This window comes from Mobula hypostoma, chromosome 5, assembly GCF_963921235.1.
Source record: "Mobula hypostoma chromosome 5, sMobHyp1.1, whole genome shotgun sequence".
In the NCBI taxonomy this organism is placed as follows: Eukaryota; Metazoa; Chordata; class Chondrichthyes; order Myliobatiformes; family Myliobatidae; genus Mobula; species Mobula hypostoma.
Genome location: NC_086101.1, coordinates 170,876,146 through 170,899,692, shown reverse-complemented (window position 1 = coordinate 170,899,692; position 23,547 = coordinate 170,876,146). Strand labels below are relative to the sequence as shown.

General features: G+C 40.5%; 1 protein-coding gene and 1 long non-coding RNA gene across 2 annotated transcripts in view; one reads left to right on the top strand and one right to left on the bottom strand.

The window, feature by feature from the left end:
* The window catches only part of LOC134347175 (cadherin-related family member 2-like), a 129,969-nt gene extending 107,111 nt beyond the window's left edge, over positions 1–22,858 (top strand). Inside the window, exons 25-31 of the mRNA XM_063049413.1 lie at positions 1,599–1,664; positions 9,828–9,888; positions 9,996–10,123; positions 11,616–11,729; positions 12,671–12,751; positions 12,861–12,939; positions 22,334–22,858. Of these exons, the coding sequence (XP_062905483.1) occupies positions 1,599–1,664; positions 9,828–9,888; positions 9,996–10,123; positions 11,616–11,729; positions 12,671–12,751; positions 12,861–12,939; positions 22,334–22,495 (691 nt within the window). The 3' untranslated portion in view covers positions 22,496–22,858. The remainder of the gene's footprint in view (positions 1–1,598; positions 1,665–9,827; positions 9,889–9,995; positions 10,124–11,615; positions 11,730–12,670; positions 12,752–12,860; positions 12,940–22,333) is intronic.
* On the bottom strand, positions 9,226–12,861 carry LOC134347179 (uncharacterized). Its single transcript, XR_010018097.1, has 3 exons — positions 12,665–12,861; positions 10,542–10,627; positions 9,226–9,484 (listed from the first exon to the last, which is right to left on the bottom strand). It is a non-coding gene; the product is annotated as an uncharacterized LOC134347179 (long non-coding RNA).
* Positions 22,859–23,547: the final 689 nt, after the last annotated feature.

The following is a 23,547-nucleotide window of genomic DNA, read 5'->3' as shown; positions in this document are numbered from 1 at the left end:
TAAGACTTTTGCACAGTACTGTAGGTGGAGGGGGAGGTAGTGTTGAGGAAGCAGGGAGTCTGCAGGAGGACTTAAACCGATTGGGAGATGGGCAAAAATGTGGCAGATAGAATATAGTACAGAGAAGTGAATGGGAGGAAGAATAAGTAGATTATTTTCTAAATGGGGAGAAAATTCAAAAATCAGAGATGTAAAGGGACTTAGGAGTCCTTGTGCAGCATTCCCTATAGGTTAACTTGCAGGTTGAGCTGTTGATAAAGAAGGCAAATGCAACGTTAACATTCATTCTGAGGTGACTAGAATATAAGAGCAAAGATATAATGCTGAGGCTTTATAAGGCATTGGCCAGACTGCATCTGGGATATTTTGAGCAGTTTAGGGCCTCTTATCTAAGAAAAAAATGTGCTGGTATTGGAGAGGGTCCAGAGGAGGTTCATGGGGATGATTTTAAGAATGAAAAGGTTAACATAAGAGGAGCACTTGATGGCTCTGGGATTGTACTTACTGGAATTTAGAAGAATGAGGGGGGATCTCATTGGAATCGATTGAATATTGAAGGCCTAGATATAGAGGATGAGGAGAAGATGTTTCCTATAATGGGCAAGTCTAGCAACAGAGGACACAGCATCAGATTTGAAGGATGTCCATTTAGAACAGAGACGAGGAAAACTTTCTTTAGCTGGAAGGTGGTGAATCTGTGGAATTCATTGCTACGGATGTCTGTGGATACCAAGTCACTAAGTATATTTAAAGTGGAAATTGATAGGTGGCCAAGTGTTTAAGGCATTCGACTAGCAACCTGAAGGTCGTGAGTTCGAGCCCCAGCCGAGGCAGCGTGTTCTGTCCTTGAGCAAGGCACTTAACCACACAGCGCTCTGTGACGACACTGGTGCCAAACTGTATCGGCCCTTGCCCTTCCCTTGGACAACATCAGTGTCGTGGAGAGGGGAGACTTCCAGCATGGACAACTGCCGGTCTTCCATACAACCTTGCCCAGGCCTGCACCCTGGAGAGTGAAGACTTTCCAGGCACAGATCCATGGTCTCGCAAGACTAACGGATGCCTAAAAAAATGATAGGTTCTTGAGTAATCAGGGCATCAAAGGTTACAGAGTGAAGGCGGGAGAATGGGGTTGAAAGGGATAATAAATCAGCAATGATGAAATGGTGGAGCAGACTTGATGGGCTGAATGGCTTAATTCTGTTCCTCTGTCTTATGGTCTCATGGACACTTCAGCATGGTATTGATGGAATGCTGTCTTGTTGGGAATACTGTCGATTAGCTGAGAGGTTAAGTTCTGTTTGCTCTCTTTGTTAGATATAAAAGATGCCATAATATTATTTTCAGGAACAGCGACATATACCCAGAATAAAATTTAACATCCCAAATAAAATAAAATTCACCAGTATTGAACTCACTAAAACAGGTTCAATGATCATATTGATATTTGTAGGACTTGATGCATATCCAGTGGTTTCTGTTCTTCAAGTCTTATATAATTGTGATCAACTTCAAAAGTACTTCAAAACCTGTCAACACTTAACAATGTTTACCCGTGAGGAAAGGCACTGCGTAAATTTATGTCTTTCTTTCTTAAGAACATTTATGGACGTGTATTTCATTGATAGAAAAGGAGCTGCTGTCAATCCGGATGTTATTAGAGGGTAAGTGTTATATTTAATCACTAGAATTGCTTTTATTACCTCTTTCAGAGAGATTAGTTAGCAGAAGCCTTGGGTCCATAAATTCCCTTTAGGCCTGCGATTGGTCAGGCACAAATCTAAATCTCAGCCATAAAATCAATTAGCAAAAATTAAGTCTTACTTTGGTTGCAGCTGGGGACTCTTTGACTCAAAAGGGATCAAGACAATATTAAAAGTGTATTTTGTTTTAGGTGAAAAGTAAATAAGGTTTCTGTTTCAATTGACGGGCAGTCATTTTAATAAATGTACATCTTTGCAATCATTATACTATTGACATGATTTTCTGAATCAATTATCAACGCAGTTCAGGACAATGCAAGCAGCTCAGTTAGTACCCTAATTACCATCCTCAACATACATTCATTCTCTCCACCACCAGCACACAATGAGGCTGAAGTATGTACAAAGAACACTCCAGTTACTCACGCAGGCTACTGTGACAGCATCCCTTTGACCTGTGATCTCCACTGGGGTTTTCCTGTGAATAGAACCACAACAACATGCATGTTTCCCTCCAAATCACACACCACCAGGACTTGAAAGCACACTATATTGCCATTTTTTCATTGCCGCTGAGTCTCAATCCCAGTAGGCCTAATTAGTAAGAAAAACCTCCTCCAGGAGGACCTGAAGCAGTTTGAAGAAGGTAGCTCATCACCAACTTTTCAAGGACAGTGATCTTCGCAAAAGTTACAAGATATGGCTTCTAATTTGAGATTATGATTCCTCAATAATCAAACTCTTTTTTTTAAAAAAAAACAGCATTTACTAATCAGACTGGTTGAATGGAGTCTTGGAAAACAGTGAGTAAAATCAGCCTGAGTGACATAGTTGGAGATGGGAGTAACACTTGACTAAAAGCACATGTTCCAGATGGAGACCATTATATATACACTCTGATTTGTATGAGATTTTTGTTTCTTACTGAAAATTGTCCTGGTTCTTTTCGGAGTAATTGCAGTAGCTTCTGTCTTCCCATTCGGCATTTCAAGGACACAGTTAAAATTGGCAAAACCAACTTACTTACTTTTTTAGAAATACAGCATGGCGACAGGTCCTTCTGGCCCAATGAGCCCACATCACCCAATTACACCCATAAAGCCAATGAACCTACTAGCCCATATATCTTTGGAATGCATTGATTCAGGTGCAGTCTGAACTGCTGGGTGTCAAAAGATATTGTCATTATATTGTTTTAACTCTAGGTCATTTTCTCCTTGAAAACTGAGGCACTCCACCATCTGTTCTACAGCACTTTACAGTGCTGCATTAAAAATTGAATGCTCTGTGGTTTGTCATGGCTGCGATGAAGTTCATTAAAGTACTGTGGGGGAACTGGTTCAGATCTTAAAACAAAAAGCTGTCATAATGAAGTGTACAGTTAGCATGATATTTGCAGAGTTGAATTGAGTAATATTTCCTTTGTAATACTGAACTGATTTTTTTTGTTTCCTTCCACGTGTTTACAGGGAATCTGTCAGCAATCAATCAAGCTTGGGCTGTGAAACAGTCAAAGCTGCTTTTACATTTGTCTTGAAATCTGGAATTGTCTTCTTCCAGTGTGACCTTTTAAATTTATCTAGAAGTCTGCATTATTATTGTTTTTTTGAGATTCTGTCTACCTTGATATTCTAGGGAGGTTCTAAAGCCAAACAAGGATAAATAGGGGTAAGAGGATTACAGATCAAATGCCAGTGAACACAATTAGTAGCAATAGTTATCATGAACTGAGGTGCTATATAAGCACATGTATTCTGCAATGTCAAACTGGTTAAAAGGAGATGAATATTAGGGAACTGGACGTTCTCAATCTTTCTCATGCCGACCCACCAGTTCTGATTCACAAGAATATTAACATTACCAAACAAATGTGTACCAAGGACTCAGCTGAAACCTTTACTCCCGTGTGTAGGTCCTCAGGTATCATCTGGATTCACTCCCCAGTGTTGATATGGGATTGAATGATGCTTATGATGCTCTGGATTCATTTTAAGGCTAACTTCCTAAACCAACTGCTGAGTGAAAGAATTAACCATTTGTCAAAAGAAAAATGAATTGTGTTCTAACAATTATTCGTTGTCAACACAATCACAAATTAAAATAAAACTTGAGGACAGAATTCCCTTGGCATGCAGAATCGGGATAGTTACAGTCCAGAAAGAGGCTGTCGTCTTCAATGAATTAAATTGACTTTATTTCTTGCATCCTTCACATACATGAGAAGTAAAAATCTTTGCATTATGTCTCCGTCTGAATGTGCAATTTGCAATTTATAGTAATTTGTAATAAATGGTATGTACAACAGGACAGTCAATATAGCATAGAAATACAATTGTGTCAGCGTGAATTAATCAGTCTGATGACCTGTTGAAAGAAGCTGTCCCGGAGTCTATTGGTCCTGGCTTTAATACTGTGGTACCGTTTCCTGGATGGTAGCAGCCTGAACAGGTTGTGGTTGGGGTGGCTCGGGTCCCCAATGATCCTTCAGTCTCTTTTTCTGCACCTGTCTCTGTAAATGTCCTGAATAGTGGGAAGTTCACATCTACAAATGCCCCTTTGTGGAATAATTTATTGTGAGCAGCAAACTTCTCTTGAAGTTCTTTCACCCTTTCTATTTTATTGAGATTCAGTGCAGAATAGGCCCTTCCAGCCCTCTGAGCCCTGACGCCCAGCAACCCCTGATTTAACCCAAGCCGAATCACGAGGAAATTTACAATGACCAATTTTTTTTTTAGCGTGTCGCACCAGACAGTCAGCCATTCTTGTCTGGTGCGTGGTGTCAGGATTGGTCTCCTTTCGGATTAACCGGGCCACGATATGAACGTTCCTGACTAGACTCTTTTTTTTTTATGAGGCCGAGTGGCTAGCTCGACGCTCAACCCGGCACGGATGGAAAGCGTGCTCAGGGTGGTGGGGGGGGGGGGGTGGCCCGACTTAGATTCGAACTCAGGAGCCTTTGCTCCGGAATCCGGCGCTGATGCCATTGCATCACCAGCCAGCCAATTAACTAATTAACCTCCCAACTGGTGTGCCTTTGGATTGTGGAAGGAAACTAGTGCACCCAAAGGAAACCACGTGGTCACAGAGAGAATGTACAACTCCTTACAAACAGCGCGAGGAATTGAACCTGGATCACTGATACTTTACAGTATTTTGCTAACCACTAGTATCTACCTTGACCAGCAAAATAGTAACCTTCAAATATTAATTGAATTTCCATGACATATCTCTAAATAAAAATAAATGATGAATGCAAAAAGTTACATTTCAGTAGAAATAACTTGAAAAGCATCATAAATAAAAGGAACAATTCTAAAAGGGGTACATGACCGGACAGATCTGGGGACCATGTACATACTTCCTTAAGAATGCCAGGACAAATTGAGAACATGCTTCAAAAATCACTTGCTAGCCTTGACTTTATGCACAGAGGCACAGAGCATATAAGTAAGGGCACCTTTAAAAAACATTGGCACAGTATTGGCAAGTTTTGTGCACAGTTCTATGCACTCTTCGTTGGGGAAGATGGAAAAACTTTGGAAACTGTGCAGAAGAAATTTACTAAAATAATTCAGGGGTGAATGTCTTTAGTTACTTGAATGAACTGGACGTAGTCAGTTTATTCTCATGGGAACAGATAAAATAATTTGATCGAAGAATTAAAAGCCTATAAACAGAGTTGATAACAAGAACAGAGGGTGCAATATAAAGCATTTAGTAACTTGAAGAACACAAAATGAATAGCCATCTACTTGACAAGTGAGTATTGCAATAGAGCTTTCAAACTGCATCACTGCAAATCAATAGGAACAGGAGTTGGCCATCTGGCTCATCGAGCATGCTCTACATTCAATAATTTATTTTATTTTTATTATTTTTTCTTTAGAGATACAGCACAGTAACAGGATCTTCCAGCCCAAGGCACCCAGCTACACCCATGTGACCAATTAACCTACTAAACCGTACATCTCAGGAATGTGGGAGGAAACTAGAGCGTGCAAGGAAACCCATGTGGTTAAGGGGTGAACATACAAATTCCTAACAAAGAGCAGTGGAAATTAAACCCAGAGCACTGGTGCTGTAATAGCATCAATAATTTCTATGCCACTTTGCTGCTCTCTATGCTACTATACCTCCAATCTACGCTATCATGCTGCCCAGCAGTTCATGGCTGTTCTGGCCATGGACTCAGGTCCGCCTACTTGCACTCCATGTGAGCATATGCAATTCTGGTAAGGAACACACACCACTAAACTTAAATGAAAGCACAAGCCAGAAAAATGAAGAAATTATCACTATAGAAGAAAAAGTTAACCAATAAAAGAACATGATCCTCCATGGAAGACATCCCCATGACCTGAGAGGACTAGATGTTGACAAGGAAGCGTCGGCCGCCAGGCTCAGAGTTGAAGACCAAAAACAGAGGGGTTCCTTGTGGCAGTACAGGACCAGGTGGTTAACACCAAAAATTTACCAAAAACACATAATAAAAGACCAACAAATTCAAGATGATAAATGCAGAAAATGCCAAGAAACCTGAAACAATCCAACACATTGCAGGATCCTGCGGCAGTTTAACTCAATCTGATTACGTACACAGGTAAAATCAAGTGCGAAACATCATTCACAAAACTCTTGCTTTAGAATACAAACACATAAAAGACACCCTGCTTTACTATAGATACAAGCCTGATCCAGTTGTAGAGTCAAAGTCCTATAAATTATATTAAAACTGATCCATTATTACTGATAGGACAATTCATAATACTTTATACTTCATACTTTATTGCCACCAAACAATTGGTACTAGAACGTACAATCATCACAGCGATATTTGATTCTGTGCTTCACACTCCCTGGATTACAAATATTAAATATTAAAAATAGTTAAAATTAGTAAATATTAAAAATTTAAATTATAAATCATAAATAGAAAATGGGAAGTAAAGTAGTGCAAAAAAACTGAGAGGCAGGTCCGGATATTTGGAGGGTATGACCCAGATCTGGGTCAGGATCCGTTCAGCAGTCTTATCACAGTTGGAAAGAAGCTGTTCCCAAATCCGGCTGTAGGAGTCTTCAAGCTCCTGAACCTTCTCCCGGAGGGAAGAGGTACGAAAAGTCTGATGGCTGGGTGGGTCGTGTCCTTGATTATCCTGGCAGCACTGCTCCGACAGCGTGCGGTGTAAAGTGAGTCCACGGACAGAAGATTGGTTTGTGTGATGTGCTGTGCCGTGTTCACGATCTTCTGCAGCTTCTTTCAGTCTTGGACAGGACAACTTCCATACCAGGTTGTGATGCACCCTAGAAGAATGCTTTCTATGGTGCATCTATAAAAATTAGTGAGGGTTTTAGGGGACAGGCCAAATTTCTTTAGTTTTCTCAGGAAATAAAGGCGCTGGTGGGCCTTCTTGGCAGTGAACTCTGCTAGGTTCGACCAAGTCAGGTCATTTGTGATATTAACCCCAAGGAACTTAAAGCTTTTGACCTGTTCCACTTGCGCATCACCAATGTAAATTGGGTCGTGCAGTCCGCTACTCCTTCTGAAATCAACAACCAATTTCTTCGTCTTGCTGACGTTGAGGGATAGGTTATTGTCTTCGCACCATGCCACCAGGTTCTTAATTTCCTCTCTGTACTCAAACTCATCATTACCCAAGATACAGCCTACAATTGTTGTGTCATCAGCGAACTGAGAAGTGCCACAGTTATTGATATTCCCAGCCTTTTCTTTGCGCCCAGTGATCTCACTTAGACCCTGCCATTGTCTACTGGCACCCCTTTGGTTAGCCTGGGCTTCCAACTTGGCTCGATATTGCCCCTTGGCACCCTTAAAGGCTTTCCGGAGTTCACGACTGGATTCCATGTAGCGACTGGTATGCCCAGACATAAAAGTCACAGCTCCAGCCTTTAAAAGGGACTTGACCTCATAATTCATCCAAGGTTTCCGGTTAGGAATACCCGGATCATCTTGCTAGACACACAGTCCTCCATGCATTTCCAAATAAAGTCCATGACAGCTGAGACATACTCATCGAGGTTAGCTGCTGAGTCCTTGAATACTAACCAGTCCACCGATTCAAAGCAGTCATGGAGGAGCCCATCCATTTCCTCCGTCCAACACGACACTACTTTTGACACTGTGACCTCCCGCTTCAGTTTCTGTTTGTAAGCCGGGAGGAGGAGTACGGCCTGATGGTCCGATTTTCCGGTGAGGTCGTGGGACAGAACGGTAGGCATCCTTGACTGCTGTGTAGCAGTGGTCAAGTATATTCAGGCCTCTAGTGGGGCAGACGACATGTTGGTATAACTTTGGCAGCGCCTTTCTGAGGTTGGCCTGGTTAAAATCCCCAGATGTAATGAGCAAAGTCTCCGGATACCTGGTCTCAAGTTCACTAATGTTGGCATACAGTATGTTCAGAGCACACACCACATCCACCTGGGGGGGAATGTAGACCGCTGTCAGTATGACCGAGGTGAATTCCTGTGGCAGATGGTAGGGACGACACTTCACCGACAGGTGTTCCAGGTCCAGGCTGCAGGAGCTTGTCAGTGCCACTGTATCCGAGCACCACCCAGTGTTGATCAGTAGGCAGACACCACCTCCCCTCGTCTTACCCGAAGACGCCATGTGGTCGATCTGATGGATCGAAAATCCCTCCGGTCGGATGGCACAGTCGGGGGTGGCAGGGGAGAGCCAGGTCTCGGTGAAACAGAATACACAGCAGTTCTGCATCTCCCTGCAGTAGGTGAGTTTCCCTTTAAGATCATCCACCTTGTTCTCTATGGCTTGCACATTAGCTAGTAGGATGATGGGCATAGGGACCCTGAAGCCCCTCAGCTTCAATCTGACCAGCAGCCCAGCTCTTTTCCCACGCTTCCTCGGTAAATAGTGCATCTTTCCAGGTTTCCATTGAAATAACCGTCGAAATATGAAATTACAGGATAAACAAGCAAGAAAAACTTACTTAATAAATATAACCATTCCAAACACACATAACCCAGAAATCAATAAGTGTAAAATACTAGAAATATGCTGAATTAAAAGAGGAAATTGAAAGACTATGAAACACAAACAGGGTATACATTGTCCCAATAGTAACATCTACAACTGGCATTATCCCAAGTCACTACACATTAGCTTTAAACTAATAAGCATACACAGTAATATTTAAGTAAATCTTCAGAAAGCTACAATACTAAACACCACTAGAATAGTCCAAAAGTTCCCAGCAATTGAAAAATGAGTGTGCTTGGCTATGCCCATATCTCAGGTTTTACCAGCTTGAGCTGAGAAAAAATAAAAATATATTAATAATCACAATAACAATTTTGTCTCTGAAGTAATACATAAAGATGATACTTTTTTTTAATATAAGAAAGACAATGAATGACTCATTCTTGTGATGAGATAAAAAGGTAGAATAAATGAACTGCATTTATATAGTAACATTAATAACCACAGGACATGTTAGAACACTTTATAAACCGTTAGCATATTTTGACAAATAGCCCCTGACTTTATTTGGTAAACAAAGCAGTCATCATGCAGAAGCTAAAAGCAGTTCTGAGGTAATGAATGGGTAATGGGTGTTTTATGTAATAATTAAAACACCAAGAACATTTGCTTACTTTTCTCCACTGTCAAAAAAGAAGAGTTCATTTCGGTGTCAAACCTCATTTACCAGACTTTCCGAATTTCTAAGGACATATTTAAGTTAGTGAAGTCTGGATTCTTGAGGATTTGGACCTTTTTGTCTTCTTCTTGAATATCCATCAAACTGCTGCACACAAGAACAAAAGGAAATGGCATATTTATGCTTCAGTAAGAGTATTTACAAGTTCTGGGATAATGGCTTCTCATGCTTTTAAGGAATATCTGTTGTATAAACATATTTAGATGGACAATGGAATCACTAACTTGAAATCTCTATGACGTCGTTTAAAAATCTTGTACTCCTAAGGTAAATAAAGGGACTGAAAAAATAATGCAATCATATCTTTTAATAATTTTATTTGAAATTTATGACACAACTATTTGTTGTCTCCTTAAATTTCAAAAAGTAATATAAATTGACAGAATATATTTTACTTTCTTGCAAATAACAGAAGTATCTTTATTTTCAGAGAGATAGAAAAGAACGTTTCTGCTCTTGCAAGTCTTATTGACCTAGGTTTGACAACTCTGGTAAGTTGAATCAACTGGTCTCAATTTCATGCATTGTGACATTATTATTGACTATCCTTTTAGTTCTGCTAAGCAAATTAAGCAATTATTTTTTTCTTTCATTCCAGGGTTCTCTCTCATCTCATCTCAAACCTGATAACAAAGCAGACCTGCATCGAGTGATTTTTGTCTTAGCTACTGCCAACATAACCTCTATTGCTTTAGCTGTACTTCTCCCTGTGTTTATTAGACAAAGGTTAGTTGCTCTACTGGTGGAATGGCAGGGGGTTGTCATTAGTTGTTACTAGTGGATAAATTATAGCTTAAATATCATTAGTGCAGCAATATTCTATGAATAGCCTATTCCTCTCTGTAATGGTTGTGTTTTCCATTTTAATGAAGGTTTTATCTAGATGAAAGAAGGAGCATGAGAGAGAATGGGAATAGAGTATTAAAATAGGAGATGTCCCTAATTGTAGAATTAAGAGACCCAATAGTCCAGTCCTGCCTCTTTTTTTATGTATTTATGCCTGTCACAATTATCATAGAAAAGTGAAATTTGAAATGGAAAACTCAAGTATTCACACTATAATATTGAATGTTGTAACAACAAAGCCTTTTTTAAAAATTAAACGGAGAAAGGAACACAGCTGTAATATGTTGAAATTTCTGACCTCTCACTGAGCTGTTGTGTCAAGTCAGCTTGGAATATGATTCTGTTATCACCCAATTGCTCTTCTTTACCCACGTATATGGTTTCCTATATGGTTGGAGCCAAAGAGAGGGAAAGAAGTCAGCTTTGTGCACCAAGCTTTATTGGATTACATTAGCAATGAGGGGTCTAAACCTCTAGTAACAATGTCCTAACTCCAATCTCCACAAAAAGTACAATGATTGTCAATTTGGAAGCCCATCTGAATAAGGCATTGAGTGGATTGTACAGTCAAACTGAGGTTCAAATACCTTCAGTGGAAATAGAAATCACAAGCGATATAAAGCCGCCAATTTGAAGCCATGTGTATTGCATTGTGGCACCAGATCTAAATTACCCACCTTATTCACTGTCAGTTGCACGATTTGCATTGGATTCACAAATCCAAATCACTGAAGTAATTTATAAGCAGCAATGCTAGCACTGACTCCTGCTGCACTCTGCACACTAATGACACCTTTGGTCTTTAGTTGGCAGTCCGTTTATTGGCGACATTGATGAATCAGTCTGGATCCCCACAAATGAAACCATAATCTTTTAATTAGATCTGTGTTAAATCTCTCTGCAGCAAGGTAGAACACATTGAATGGGCTTTGAATGTGCTTGAACTGATACTTGCCGCAGGTGCAATTTCTTCCAAGTCTCTCTTTTCTCCTACAAGCACTCTTTTAAATTATTTTATGCAGCAGTTAATGATGGTTGCAAAGAGGGACACAGACACAAAATTAACTATATTTATGAATTTTATTTCCTCTTTTTGGTCTTCCAATTTATAGACTGATTTGCAGTAGAAAAATAAAATTACTCAAGATAGACTATTTTCTATTTGTTGCATGCATAAAAAACCTCATACTCACTGTATATGCTAAAAATGATAAAACATGCAGTTTTAACAAAAGTAATATAAACACTTCTTTAGTCTAACATCAGAATTAAAATAATTTTATAAGGGTCTTCAGTAACCTTTTGAGGAACAGTTTAAGATAGTTGAGGAAGTGTATTTGCAAATATTTAACATTCAATATCTTTTCTCAAGGTATCTACGAAAATTGAAAGCTGCTTTAGCACTGAGTGTGGCAGAGTTGACCTTCATGAGAAGGAACCCCATGGTTTTAGATGTACCTGGAACAAACATGTATACCACAGAAGGGTGAAGTCAATTATTAATTTCATGCATTTTATGAACAATATGTTCTGAGATGTTATAAAAATAGAACATAGAATGGTAGAGCAGATAACAGACTCCATGACCCATGATGTTGTGCTGGACTGATCAAACTATTAATTGAACCTAACTACACTAATCCTTTCTGCTTATATAATTTCCATAATCCCTCCATTCTCAAATATGATTGAGGCATTCAAGAGGCTCTTAAACAAACACATTCATATATTCATCTAAGGGCCTCTTGAAAGCCTCAGTTGTCTTTGCCAACACTACCCTCGCAGTACATCCTACACACCTACCATTCTTACAAATCTTCACAAAATTCTAAGAAGATAGAGGCGCTGCCGAGCTTTCTTCATAACAGCACTTACGTGCTGAATCCAGAACCGATCCTCTGAAATGATAACGTTGAGGAATTTAAAGTTACTGACCCTCTCCACCTCTGATCCCCTGAAGAGAACTGGCTCATGCACCTCCAGCTTCCTCCTACAGAGGTCAATAATCATCTTCTTGGTTTTGACATTGAGAGAGATCTTGCTGAAAAATTAATGGCATCTGAACATGATCGCAGTTATTAACGGTTGAACCAGTAAACAACCTGCGACAGGAACAAAGTTCCAAACTGCCAATGTGAACTTAGTACATAATCTCCCCAATATCGCATCTCCCTCCACTGAGGCACACATTCCCTGCTTCTGCACCCCCATGTGATTTGGAACTTTCTCTACAATGGCAATTGTCATTTTGTAAATACTTAATTTTAAATTTGAGTTTGATCAATTTTTTTTAACTACAGAAGCACGAGGAATTGGCAGGTATTAATGAGCCAAGTCACATGATCTCATTATTGGTAAAACAAATCAAAAGTCCTTATTAACAGTCTATATATTTTCCTGTTCTTTTAATTTTTTTTTTACCTCCAGATCAAATCCAATTTGGAATAATACTCAGCTTAGAGAAGGCACCAGCTGTTTTAATGACGACACGTGCTTTGACCGGAAAAGGTTTGGAATCCCATTCCTGTAGAAGTCAGAAGTAGAAAACTTCCTGTAAAATAGTAAAATTTATTACATTGCTAAAACTAACTGATATGTAATATATTCTGAAATACAGTTTGAACTCCCTTGATGATAATGCCATTGCTGATGAGGATTACTTTAATATTCGGGAAATGAACTCCAGCAAATATCAGGTAATTTTTTAAAAATCACAAGAGGTGTGAAGCTACCAATTTGATACCATGTGTATTGCATTGTGACAGCAGATCTAAATTACCTGGATTAAGTCATACTGTGCATTAATAATGGTAAACATTAAACTGGTATTCATTGCCTATTGTTTTAAAGATATCAACAAAATTAAATCCAGTAACAGTATGGTAGGTTGCACAACAGTTGCATGCCAGTGCGATCAGCCCACACCTCCAGGAGCCCTTGTTCAATTTGAGCCTTGGGTGGGTTTCTGCTGGCTGTGCTGGGTTCCTCCCATAGGGTCACAGAGTCTCACAGCATTGAAACAGGCCCTTCAGCCCAATGTGTCCATGATGGCCAAGATGACCATCTAGGCTTGTCCCATTCGCCGCTGTTAGGTCCTTATCCTCCAAAACCTTTCTTATTCATGTAGCCATCCAAATCTTTTTTAAATGTCATTATTGTATCTGCCTGAACCACTTTTTTTTCTTGCAGTTCTCCACATACATACAACCCGTTGTATGAAGAATTTGCCCCTCAAGACCGTTTTAAATCTTTCCCCTCTCACCTTAAATCTATGCTTTCTAGCTGTTCATTTTAATGGTGTGCTGGATACTGCAGATTAGCCCTTTAGTGTAATGAATGACAAGCAACATCAAAGTGGAATTGATGGACGTGGCAGAAAAAAGTATGTTGCAAGGCTAGAGTGGAATGAGATAGGGTGGCTCTGCTAACAATTGTCATGGGCCTGATGGGCAGAGTGGCATCCTTCTAATAAATAAGGAAATTTATACATTAATATGGAGGTAAAGCAATGCATTCAACAAGGGATTAAACCCCTTCAGTCATCCAACCGTTGAAAGGACCAATAGTTAGAGTTATGACTCTGACAAAGATTGTTATCCATTGGCACGAGCTTTCTGTGAGGTTCGACACTGAGAGAACAGGAGTAGATGTAGCATTGTAACTAAACTTTTATCAAGATCACTGCACTGGCTCCTTATTCTTTGACTGCATTATCCTCCATCTTTGGCTACATTGTGGAATTGATAAAAATATCCTTTGGTAAGCATTCAATATCTTCTTCAAGCCACAGTCTTACCAAATCAGTTGTACTTATCCCCCATCTGCTGGAAGCATGAAATGGAGGCTTGTACTTTCCAAATCACAATATGACAAACACAAGATATTTGTAAGCACTGATTTTGTCTTCAACACCAATTCCTACAGTTAGGAATAGATGTAATATGTCAACATTGTATTAGCATGAAAATGCAGCTTAAATAATATAGTTATTCAGCATGGATTTGTTGCATTTTTTTTGGAGAGGTAGTAGAATATGTTGACTAATGGCATAATCAGGTAACTTGGTGGAGGCTTGGGAAAGGGAGAGAGAATGGGGAAACCATACAGAAATGTAAACCCACGGGTGATAAATGATGTGCAGGTTTCATTTTTGTCATTACCAATCTATTTGCATTTACTCTAGAAGTTGAAAGTTGATATATTTGTTTTAAGTTAGTGAGTACTAAATACTGGAATCAGAATCCAAATCAAGTTTTTTATCATTGTCTTATACGATGTAAAATTTCTTGTTTGGTGGCAGCACTACAGTGCAAAGACATAAGACTGTAATAACTTACAAAAGGAATTACGCGATTATGTTCATGGACCATTCAGAAATCCCTTGGTATTAGAGAACAGGCTGTGTCTCAGTTATAATGCGTGGATATTCAGGCTCCTCCTTCCTGATGGTAGTAACGAGAAGATGGCTTGTCCCTGATGGTGAGGGTCTTTGTTGATAGATGCCGCCTTTTTAAGGCACTACCTCTTTAAAGGGTTTTTGATGATTGGGAGGTTGTGTCCATGATGGAGATGGCCAAGTATCTAACTCTCTGCAGCCTCTTGTAATCCTACGCATTACAGCCTCCAGCCCAGTGATGCAACCAGTCAGAATGCCTTTCACTGTACAGCTGTAGAAATTTGCAAAGTCTCTTTGGTGATATGCCAAATTTCCTTGAATTCCTAATGTATACACCATTTTACTAAAGTTATAAAAGTGAAAAGTGAAATGGGATAATCTTTTTAAAGGTGGTTAACATCCTGTAACTTGGTTTTCATCACAATCAAGTATTTTCAGTATTTACAGTGCCTTTAAGAAGTATCCACTGCCTCTTGGAAGTTTTCATGTTTTATTGTTTTACAACATTGAATCACAGTGGCTCTTTTGACACTGATCAACAGAAAAAGACTCTCTTGTGTCAAAGTGAAAACAGATCTACACAAACTGATCTAAATTAATTACAAATATAAAACACAAAATAATTGATTGCATAAGTATTCTCCCCTTCAAGTCAGTATTTAGTAGATGCACCTTTGGCAGCAATTACAGCCAAATTAGTCTGTGTGGATAGGTCTTTATCAGCTTTGCACATCGGACACTGCAATTTTCCCCCATTCTTCTTTACAAAACTGCTCAAGCTCTATCGGATTGCATGGGGATCATGAGTGAACATCCCTTGTCAAGTCCAGCCACAAATTCTCAATTGGATTGAGGTCTCTGGGACATTAACTTAGTTGTTTTTATGACATTCCTGTGTAGCTTTGGCTTTATGCTTGGGGTCATTGTCTTGCTGGAAAACAAATCTCCCAAGTTGCAGATTTCCTGCAGATTGCATCAGGTTTTCCTCCAGGATTTCTCTCAATTTTTCTGCATTAATTTTACCCTTTACCTTCACAAGCCTGCCAGGGCCTGCTGCAGTGAAGCATCTGCACAGCATGATGCAGCTACCACCATGCTTCATGGTAGGGATGATGTGTTTTTGATGATGTGCAGTGTTTGGCTTAAAGCAAACATAATGTTTAGTCTGATGGGCAAAAAGTTTAATTCTGGTTTCATCAGACCATAGAACCTTCTTTCAGCTGACTTCAGATTCTCCCACATTTTACCACATGCCTTGTGGTAAACTCTAGCTGAGATTTTGTAAGAGTTTTTTTTCAACAGTGGCTTTCACTTTGCCACTCTCCCATAAAGCAGTGACTGGTGAAGCTTCTGGGCAACAGTTGTTACGTGCACAGTCTCTCCCATCTCAGTGACTGAAGCTTGTAACTCTTCCAGAGTTGTCATAGGTCCCTTTTTTGCACGGTCATTCAGTTTTTGAGGATGGCAGATTTCCAGCTGTGCCATATTCTTTCCATTTCTTGATGATTGACTTATCTGTACTCCAAGGGATATTCAGCGACTTGGAAATTTTCTTGTACCTTTTCAGTAACCTTTTTGTGGAGTTGCTTGGAGTGTTCTTTTTTCTTCATGATGTAGTTTTTGCTAGGATACTGACTCCCCAGCAGATGGACCTTCCAGATATAGGCGTATTTTTACTACAATCAATTGAAACATCTTGACCGCACACAGGTCTCCAATTCCTCTCCATTGAACTAATGATGTGACTTCTAAAACCAACTGGCTGCACCAGTGATGATTTGGTGAGTCATATTAAAGGGAGGGGACAGGTTGTGAATACTTATGCAATCAATTATTTTGTGTTTTATATTTGTAATCAATTTAGATCACTTTGTAGAGATCTGTTTTCACTTTGACATGAAAGAGTCTTTTTCTGTTGATCAGTGTCAAAAAAGCCAAATTAAATCCATTGTGATTCAATGTTGTAAGACAATAAAATGTGAAAACTTCCAAGGGAGGGTAAATTCTTTTTATAGGCACTGTATACATGAACCAGACCAATTAAAATTGCTACTTTCACAAGCAACCTCCAAGTCTCCAGAGCCCTAAGTTTTTTAAGATTTAAGTCACAAGTCCAACACGAGTGAGTCAAACTTAAAAATTACTATCACTCTCATAAACACAATAAATTCTGCAGATGCTGGAAATCCAGAGTAACACACACAAAATGCTGGTGGAACTCAGCAGGCCAGGCAGTAAAAATTTACATTTCAGGCCAAGACCCTTAACCAGGACTCTAAACTGAACTGTTTATTCCTCTCCATAGATGCTGCCTGACCTGCTGAGTTCTTCTAGCATTTGGCATGTGAAGGCCCCTCACTGGGCTTGTATAGAAACTTGGCTTGTTAGCTGGCTCTGCTGATGGTCACAGTTCTCAACAGTGTGAAGCCATCTTTCTCAAACAATGTACGTCTCGGGTCAGTATGATTTGGGTCCCACCAAACAGGAAAGTTGGGATGTTTTGATTAACGGAACCCCGATTTGGGGGAACACTGTGTAAATACTGCCCATCTGCAATTACCCATCCTCAAGATATAACAGATCATAAACCACATACAATTATAAAGGAAGTGGATTTACTAATTTCAGCTTAATCAACCAGTTATTTAGAGGAAAAGAAAAATAAAAAAATAGTGCCCATTATAATTAAACCATTCTAAATGTGCCAATTGTTGGAGCTCATATCTTCCAAAAGCTGGGTACGTCCCTTACTCATGGTGCCAACTTCTCATCACCAATTAGCTCTACAACTTCCCACCTTGGACTCCTTCAAATCCCCCCTTCCCTTCAGAATGAATCCAATGGTTGTCTCCCCTGATCTTCTCTCTCCATCTCCCACCAAAAGATCACAAACCCCACCTATGTCTGTCACAAATTTCTCTCTGCCTAGCTTTCGCCAGAACCTTCTCCCAATTCCACATCCTGATTGGCTGACACAGCTTTCCTAAGTTGAACATCACAGCCAAGGGGGTTTGGGTTTCTTTAACCAAAACCCAAACACTGTCAGCAGGACACACTGCTTCTACAGAATTGAATTGACTTTATTTCTTACATCCTTCACGTACATGAGGAGTAAAAATCTTTACATTAAGTCTCCGTCTGAATGTGCAATGTGCAAGTTATAGTAATTTGTAATAAATAGTATGTACAGTAAGATATATAAGAGAACAGTCAACATAGCTTAGAACTACAATTTTATCAGCATGAATTAATAGGTCTGATTGGCTGGTGGAAGAAGCTGTCCCGGAGCCTGTTGGTCCTGGCTTTTATGCTGCGGTACCATTTCCTGGATGGTAGTAACTGGAACAGTTTGTGGTTGGTATGACTCAGGTCTCCAATGATCCTTCAGGCCCTCTATATGCACCTGTCACTGTAAATGTCCTGCATAGTGGGAAGTTCACATCCACAGATGCACTGGGCTCTCTCTGCAGAGTCCTGTGATTGAGGGAAGTACAGTTCCTGTACTAGGCAGTGATGCAGCCAGTCAGGATGCTCATTTTGTGCTCCTGTACGAAGTCCTTAGGATCTGGGAACTCATGCCGAACTTCTTAACCATCTGAGGTGAAAGAGGTGCTGTTGTGCCTTTTTCACCACACACCCGGTATGTACAGACCAAGTGAGGTCCTCAGTGATGTGTATGCCAAGGAACTTAAAGCTGTTCACCCTCTCAACCCCAGATCCATTGATGTCCATGGTGAGCCTGTCTCCGTCCTTCTGTGCAGTCCACAACTAGCTCCTTTGTTTTTGCGACATTGGGGAGAGGTTGTTTTCTCGACACCACTGTATCAGAGTCATGTCTTCCTCTCTGTAGGCTGCCTCATTATTATTTGAGATAAGGCCAATCAGTGTAGTATTATCTGCAAATTTAATTAGCAGATTGGAGCTGTGGGTGGCAACATAGTCATGGGTGTATAGAGAGTAAAGGAGGGGACTTAGGACACAGCCCCGGGGGCGGGGGGGGCTCCTGTGTTGTGGGTCTGAAGGGGTGAGGTGAGGGAGCTCAGTCTTACCATCTGCCAGCAATCTGACAGGAAGTCCAGGATCCAGCTACACAAGGCAGGGTGAAGGCCGAGGTCTCTGAGCTTCTTGTCAAGCCTGGAGGGAATTATGGTGTTTAATGCTGAACTGTAGTCCAACAACAGCATTCTCACATAAGCATTCCTCTTCTTCAGCTGTGTAAGGACGGTATGTAGAGCTGTGGCTACTGCATCATCTGTCAATTGGTAGGCAAATTGTAGGGGGTCCAGTGTGGGTGGTACAAGCTGCAGATGTCGTCCTTGACCAGCCTCTCAAAGCAGTTGCTTATTATTGAGGTGAGTGTGGCAGGACGCCAGTCGTTCAGACATGTTACCTTGCTCTTTTTTGGTACAGGAACAATGGTCCCGCAGCCTTGCAACTGTCCACTCATTGGAAACAACTGTGTACTTCAGCCCCAGTGATGAGCAAGGTGCAGGTTGCATTGGCAGCTCACAGTTAGCAACATTGAACCGAGCATAAAAAAGATTTAACTCATCCGGGAGAGAGGCATGTGATATTGGCATCACCACTATATTTAGCTTTGAAGTCTACAATGGTGTGCAGACCTTGCCATAAGCTGCATGTGTTGTTGATGGAGAGATTGGTCTGGATCTTGTCCCAATATTGTCGTTTCGCTGACTTGATGACTTTGCGTAGATTGCAGCTGCATTTCTTGAGTTCCTGTTGGTTCCCGGCAGCGAAAGCTCTGTCTCGCGCAGTGAGTGCCGCGCGCAAAGAACTGTTGATCCAGGGTTTCTGGTTTGGAGAGACCCTGACCGATTTTTGGGAGACAATATCCTCGATGCTCGTGACCCCTTCCGTGAACTCTGAGACATCCTCATCACGAAAGACATTCCCACTGTCATCATCAAAGCAATCCTGTAGCATGAAGAATGATTGGCCGGACCAATGGTGGCCGGTTTTAACTATGGCCGCCTCTTGTTTCAGCTTCTGCCCGTACATCGGCAGAAGCAGAATGGAGGAGTAATCAGACTACCCAAGCGGTGGACAGGGGAGTGCTTTGTAAGCGTTGTGGAATGGAGAGTAGCAGTGATCGAGTATGCTATCTCCCCATGTGCTCACCTGGATGTGTTGACAAAACTTCAGAGGGACTTTAGTCAGTGACGGTGAAAGCAGCCTCTGGGTGTGCAGTCTCCAGGGTGTACAGTTCCTTGAGAGCCAGGTCAGTATCAGCCTGCACTGAAATACACACAGCTGAGATAATAACAGCCGTGAACTCCCTATGCAGCCGGAAAGGTCTACACAGCAGCACAAGGTACTTCAGATCTGGGTAGCAAAAGGATTCGAGGGCATGCACATTCTGGGGGTCGCACCAAGCATTATTGACCATGAAGCACACCCCAGAGAGGTGTTTAGACCTGTCCGTCCGGAACAGGGAGAACCCAGAGGGCTTGATGGTGTGATCCCGTATCTCCTCCGTCAGCCAGACCTCCACGAAGCACAAAACAGTACGTTCCTTTGTTTCCCGATGGTAGGAGATTCTGGCTCTCAGTTCGCACAACTTGTTGTCCGGGGACTGAACATTAGCCAGGAGTATGCTAGGGAGTGGTGGCCGATTAGCACACCGTCTCAACCTCACCAGAGCACCAGCCCTTCTCCCTCACCTCCAGTGCCAGTTCCAAGGTAGTGACAATGTAATAAATGAACCTCCCATGGATTGAGTAAGCAGGTATTCCCAGTGTAGAAAAGGCAGCATATTGTAGGTAAATTATGTCTTCCCAATGTTCAGAAGATTTAGTCAATCATACAGTATCTGATGTAACTATTAGCTTCTTGAACAAGAAATGCGAGGGAAATTGCAGAGGTTTGCAGTACACTGTAAAGTTGGTAAGGAGCTCACAACATAGCTGCCGTGCGCAGCGCCATCTTAGCAAAACTATGAAATAAAATGCCCTACAGTATTAACAGTAAGAATCTGAACCAGGGTGTTCAACATGCATTACTATCACTCTGTTTGCTGACACTATTCAAGCAAATTTTGGTATTTTGGTTTCTTTTCCTCTCCTCCATAACAAATAGCATGTTGGACATCACACCAATTTCAACAATCAGATGAACAGATAATCAGATAGTCTGTCAGTCAACAATGAACTAAGTGGATCTGTTGGCCATGATGGATTTAAGATATGGAAGAAAATGTTGAATTTGAATGGATCAAGGACAGCGGAAGCAGCCAGAGCAATTGTCTTTGCTCCTTCCATGTGCTTGGAGATGGAGGCTACCATTTTGTGGAACTGTTTTACACCCTCCGTTTTTTGAGATAGAGTTGTTTTGCTTTCTGTGTTTTAAAGTAGACATAATGATGTTTTATGTTATCTGCTGGACTGGAGATAAGTTCCAAATAAGAAGTTATTTGTGAGGTGTTCTTTGATATAACATAGCATGCAGGTTTGTGACTGTTGGGGTTGGTGCCTGCCTGGAGTGACTCGAGCTGGTTACTGAAGAAACCAAAGAGCCATAAATTACCGACTGTCACTTGCTGGGAAGAGGGTAATAAATAGATGCTGGCCTGGAGCAGAGCCAATAAAAAGGTGTTAGAGGTCAACCAGATGACCTGCAGCCAATGACACTGGAATGCAATATTTGAATTGGTAAGGAACGAGTATGAAAGTGGACACTTCAAGTGTGCTGTCAGCGATAACTCTCTCAAGAGACCAACCACTGCAAGGAAGAACCCCCATGCCAGGGGCTGTACAAAGAAAGGATCGATCTTCTGCCCACAGAGATCCCTTATTTCATGTTATAAATTGGACGAGTGGTCTGAGTGAGTATTGTACAGAGGGCACAGAAGAGTTCATGTTCTAAGTTACTGGCCTGGGGTCAACATAGTTACGTTGTTGTTTGTACAGAGACAATAAAGTGCAAGCTTCGATTAATTACGGGTTGCGTAGTGAATTTCCTAACCTAGTTCCATTGACAAATGGTCAACAGATGAATAAAGAAGATACCCATGTTTTAGTAGGGAACATTTTAGATGGGGAACTAAATAGGCATTACTATGGCTATTTATTTGCTTATTGTGAAGAAATAATACCACCGCAATGATTCCTGGAGGAAGGAGTATTGACTGATTAATTGGAATTTTGCAATACCCATGTAACTGAGAACTCCCCATTGTGCCTCACTGGAAAATTAACATTGCCTTGCCTACAATTTCACTCCCAATGTAATGAAGGAGACACACTAGTGGCTATACTTCATTAGGAGTTTGAGGTGATTTGGTATGCAACTGAAACGCTAACAAATTCTACAGCTGTACCCTGGAGGGCATTTTGACTGAAGACCCACAAGACAACAAATTTCACAATTTATGTCAATGATAATAAACCTCCTTCTGAGTAATATTTAGCCTTGAAATTTGTACAGAAAATTACAGTCAAAATGTCCACAAACTGTCCAATATATAGGAGGTTTAATCAAAGTAATGATGACTGCAAAATTCCACTTGGGGCCCTTATAAATATGTTTAACTTATATTTATATGTTTAGCTTGATTTTGTTTAAAGAATTTTCAAACAGAAACTTTGCAAATCCAATGCTTCTACTTAGTGGCATCATGCGAGTTTTCATCTCATGCCAGTAACCTTTTTGTCTCCTTGCAATGTAACTTCAAACAGGAACAAAGAGGGAATGCATTTTCCATAAATGCACAAAAATGTGATTCCGAAAGTCCTCAAGAGGCTATAGCCCACAACTTCCTCGCCATGGCTCTATCATCCCACGAAGAAAGAAAATACAGAAAAGCTGAAAACCGGAAAAATGATCAATTTACTCAATAATGAAAGACTGAACGGTACTAATCTGTGAAGGGAGAATTTTAAGCTATATTTTGTGACTTTCTGGGTTGATGTAGAGTCTTAATTGCAAATGTAAAAATTAACCTTACCAGTTGGATTTTTATCCTGTGATTGACTTTGCAGAAGCCTGAAGATAAAGCCACCATCCAGAATAAACGTCTAAATTCTAGGTCAGTATGAAAGTTACCTGGTTTTGGGATCTGAATGTGACTTTGTCACAAAATTCACTCAATTCTCAAGAGGTTTATAAGCAGTTCTGTTGCACCCTGATCAAACTACTATATTTACTTCTTAGTGACACTCTGTTCTCTGCAATTGGGACTCCCAAAATGAGGTCCATAACCCCTTGCTTGGTATTGATCCATGTCATAAAAAAAGGTTGGGAAACCCTACCCTTCACAAAGTAGATTGTAACTCCACTGAGGTAGCTACCCTTTCCTCCAGAGAACCAAACTGATTAATTAACCACAATCTAGATTTATTGTTTTTCCAAGTAATACTCAATTATTATCTTGCTTCCTATTACTGGTGACATTTATGAATAAATTCTGGACAGCCAATGATAGCATGTCTCTCTTTGAGACCTCAGGATTGTAGAAGCAGTTTACAGCACCCTGGCTGAAATCAGTTCACACATGGTATAAATGGATTGTTGTTTGGTTGGCCTGTGCTGTCATGAAAGAGATCTTTGTGATATATTATAAGTTGATTGTCATGAAAATATTTGGTCACAAAATTAAAACAATTGAAATTTGCATTGTTTCTCACCATATTGTGCTCCAACGTACTTCAACATACGCAACAACACTTCCTCCACCATCTTCCATGTTGCTGACATTAGAGACAAAAGCAGTGTTTTGTTCATTTTGTACCTGTTGTTTGTAAAGGCATCCCAAAACCACTTCACTGAACCAGTTACCAACACAAATTTAACACCAAGCCAAAGACCAGGAGGTAGTGGTGAAGAAATATATGGTAAAAAAAATACATGGTAAATGGTAGGGAATTAAAGAATGCTTCAGAACAGAGGGATC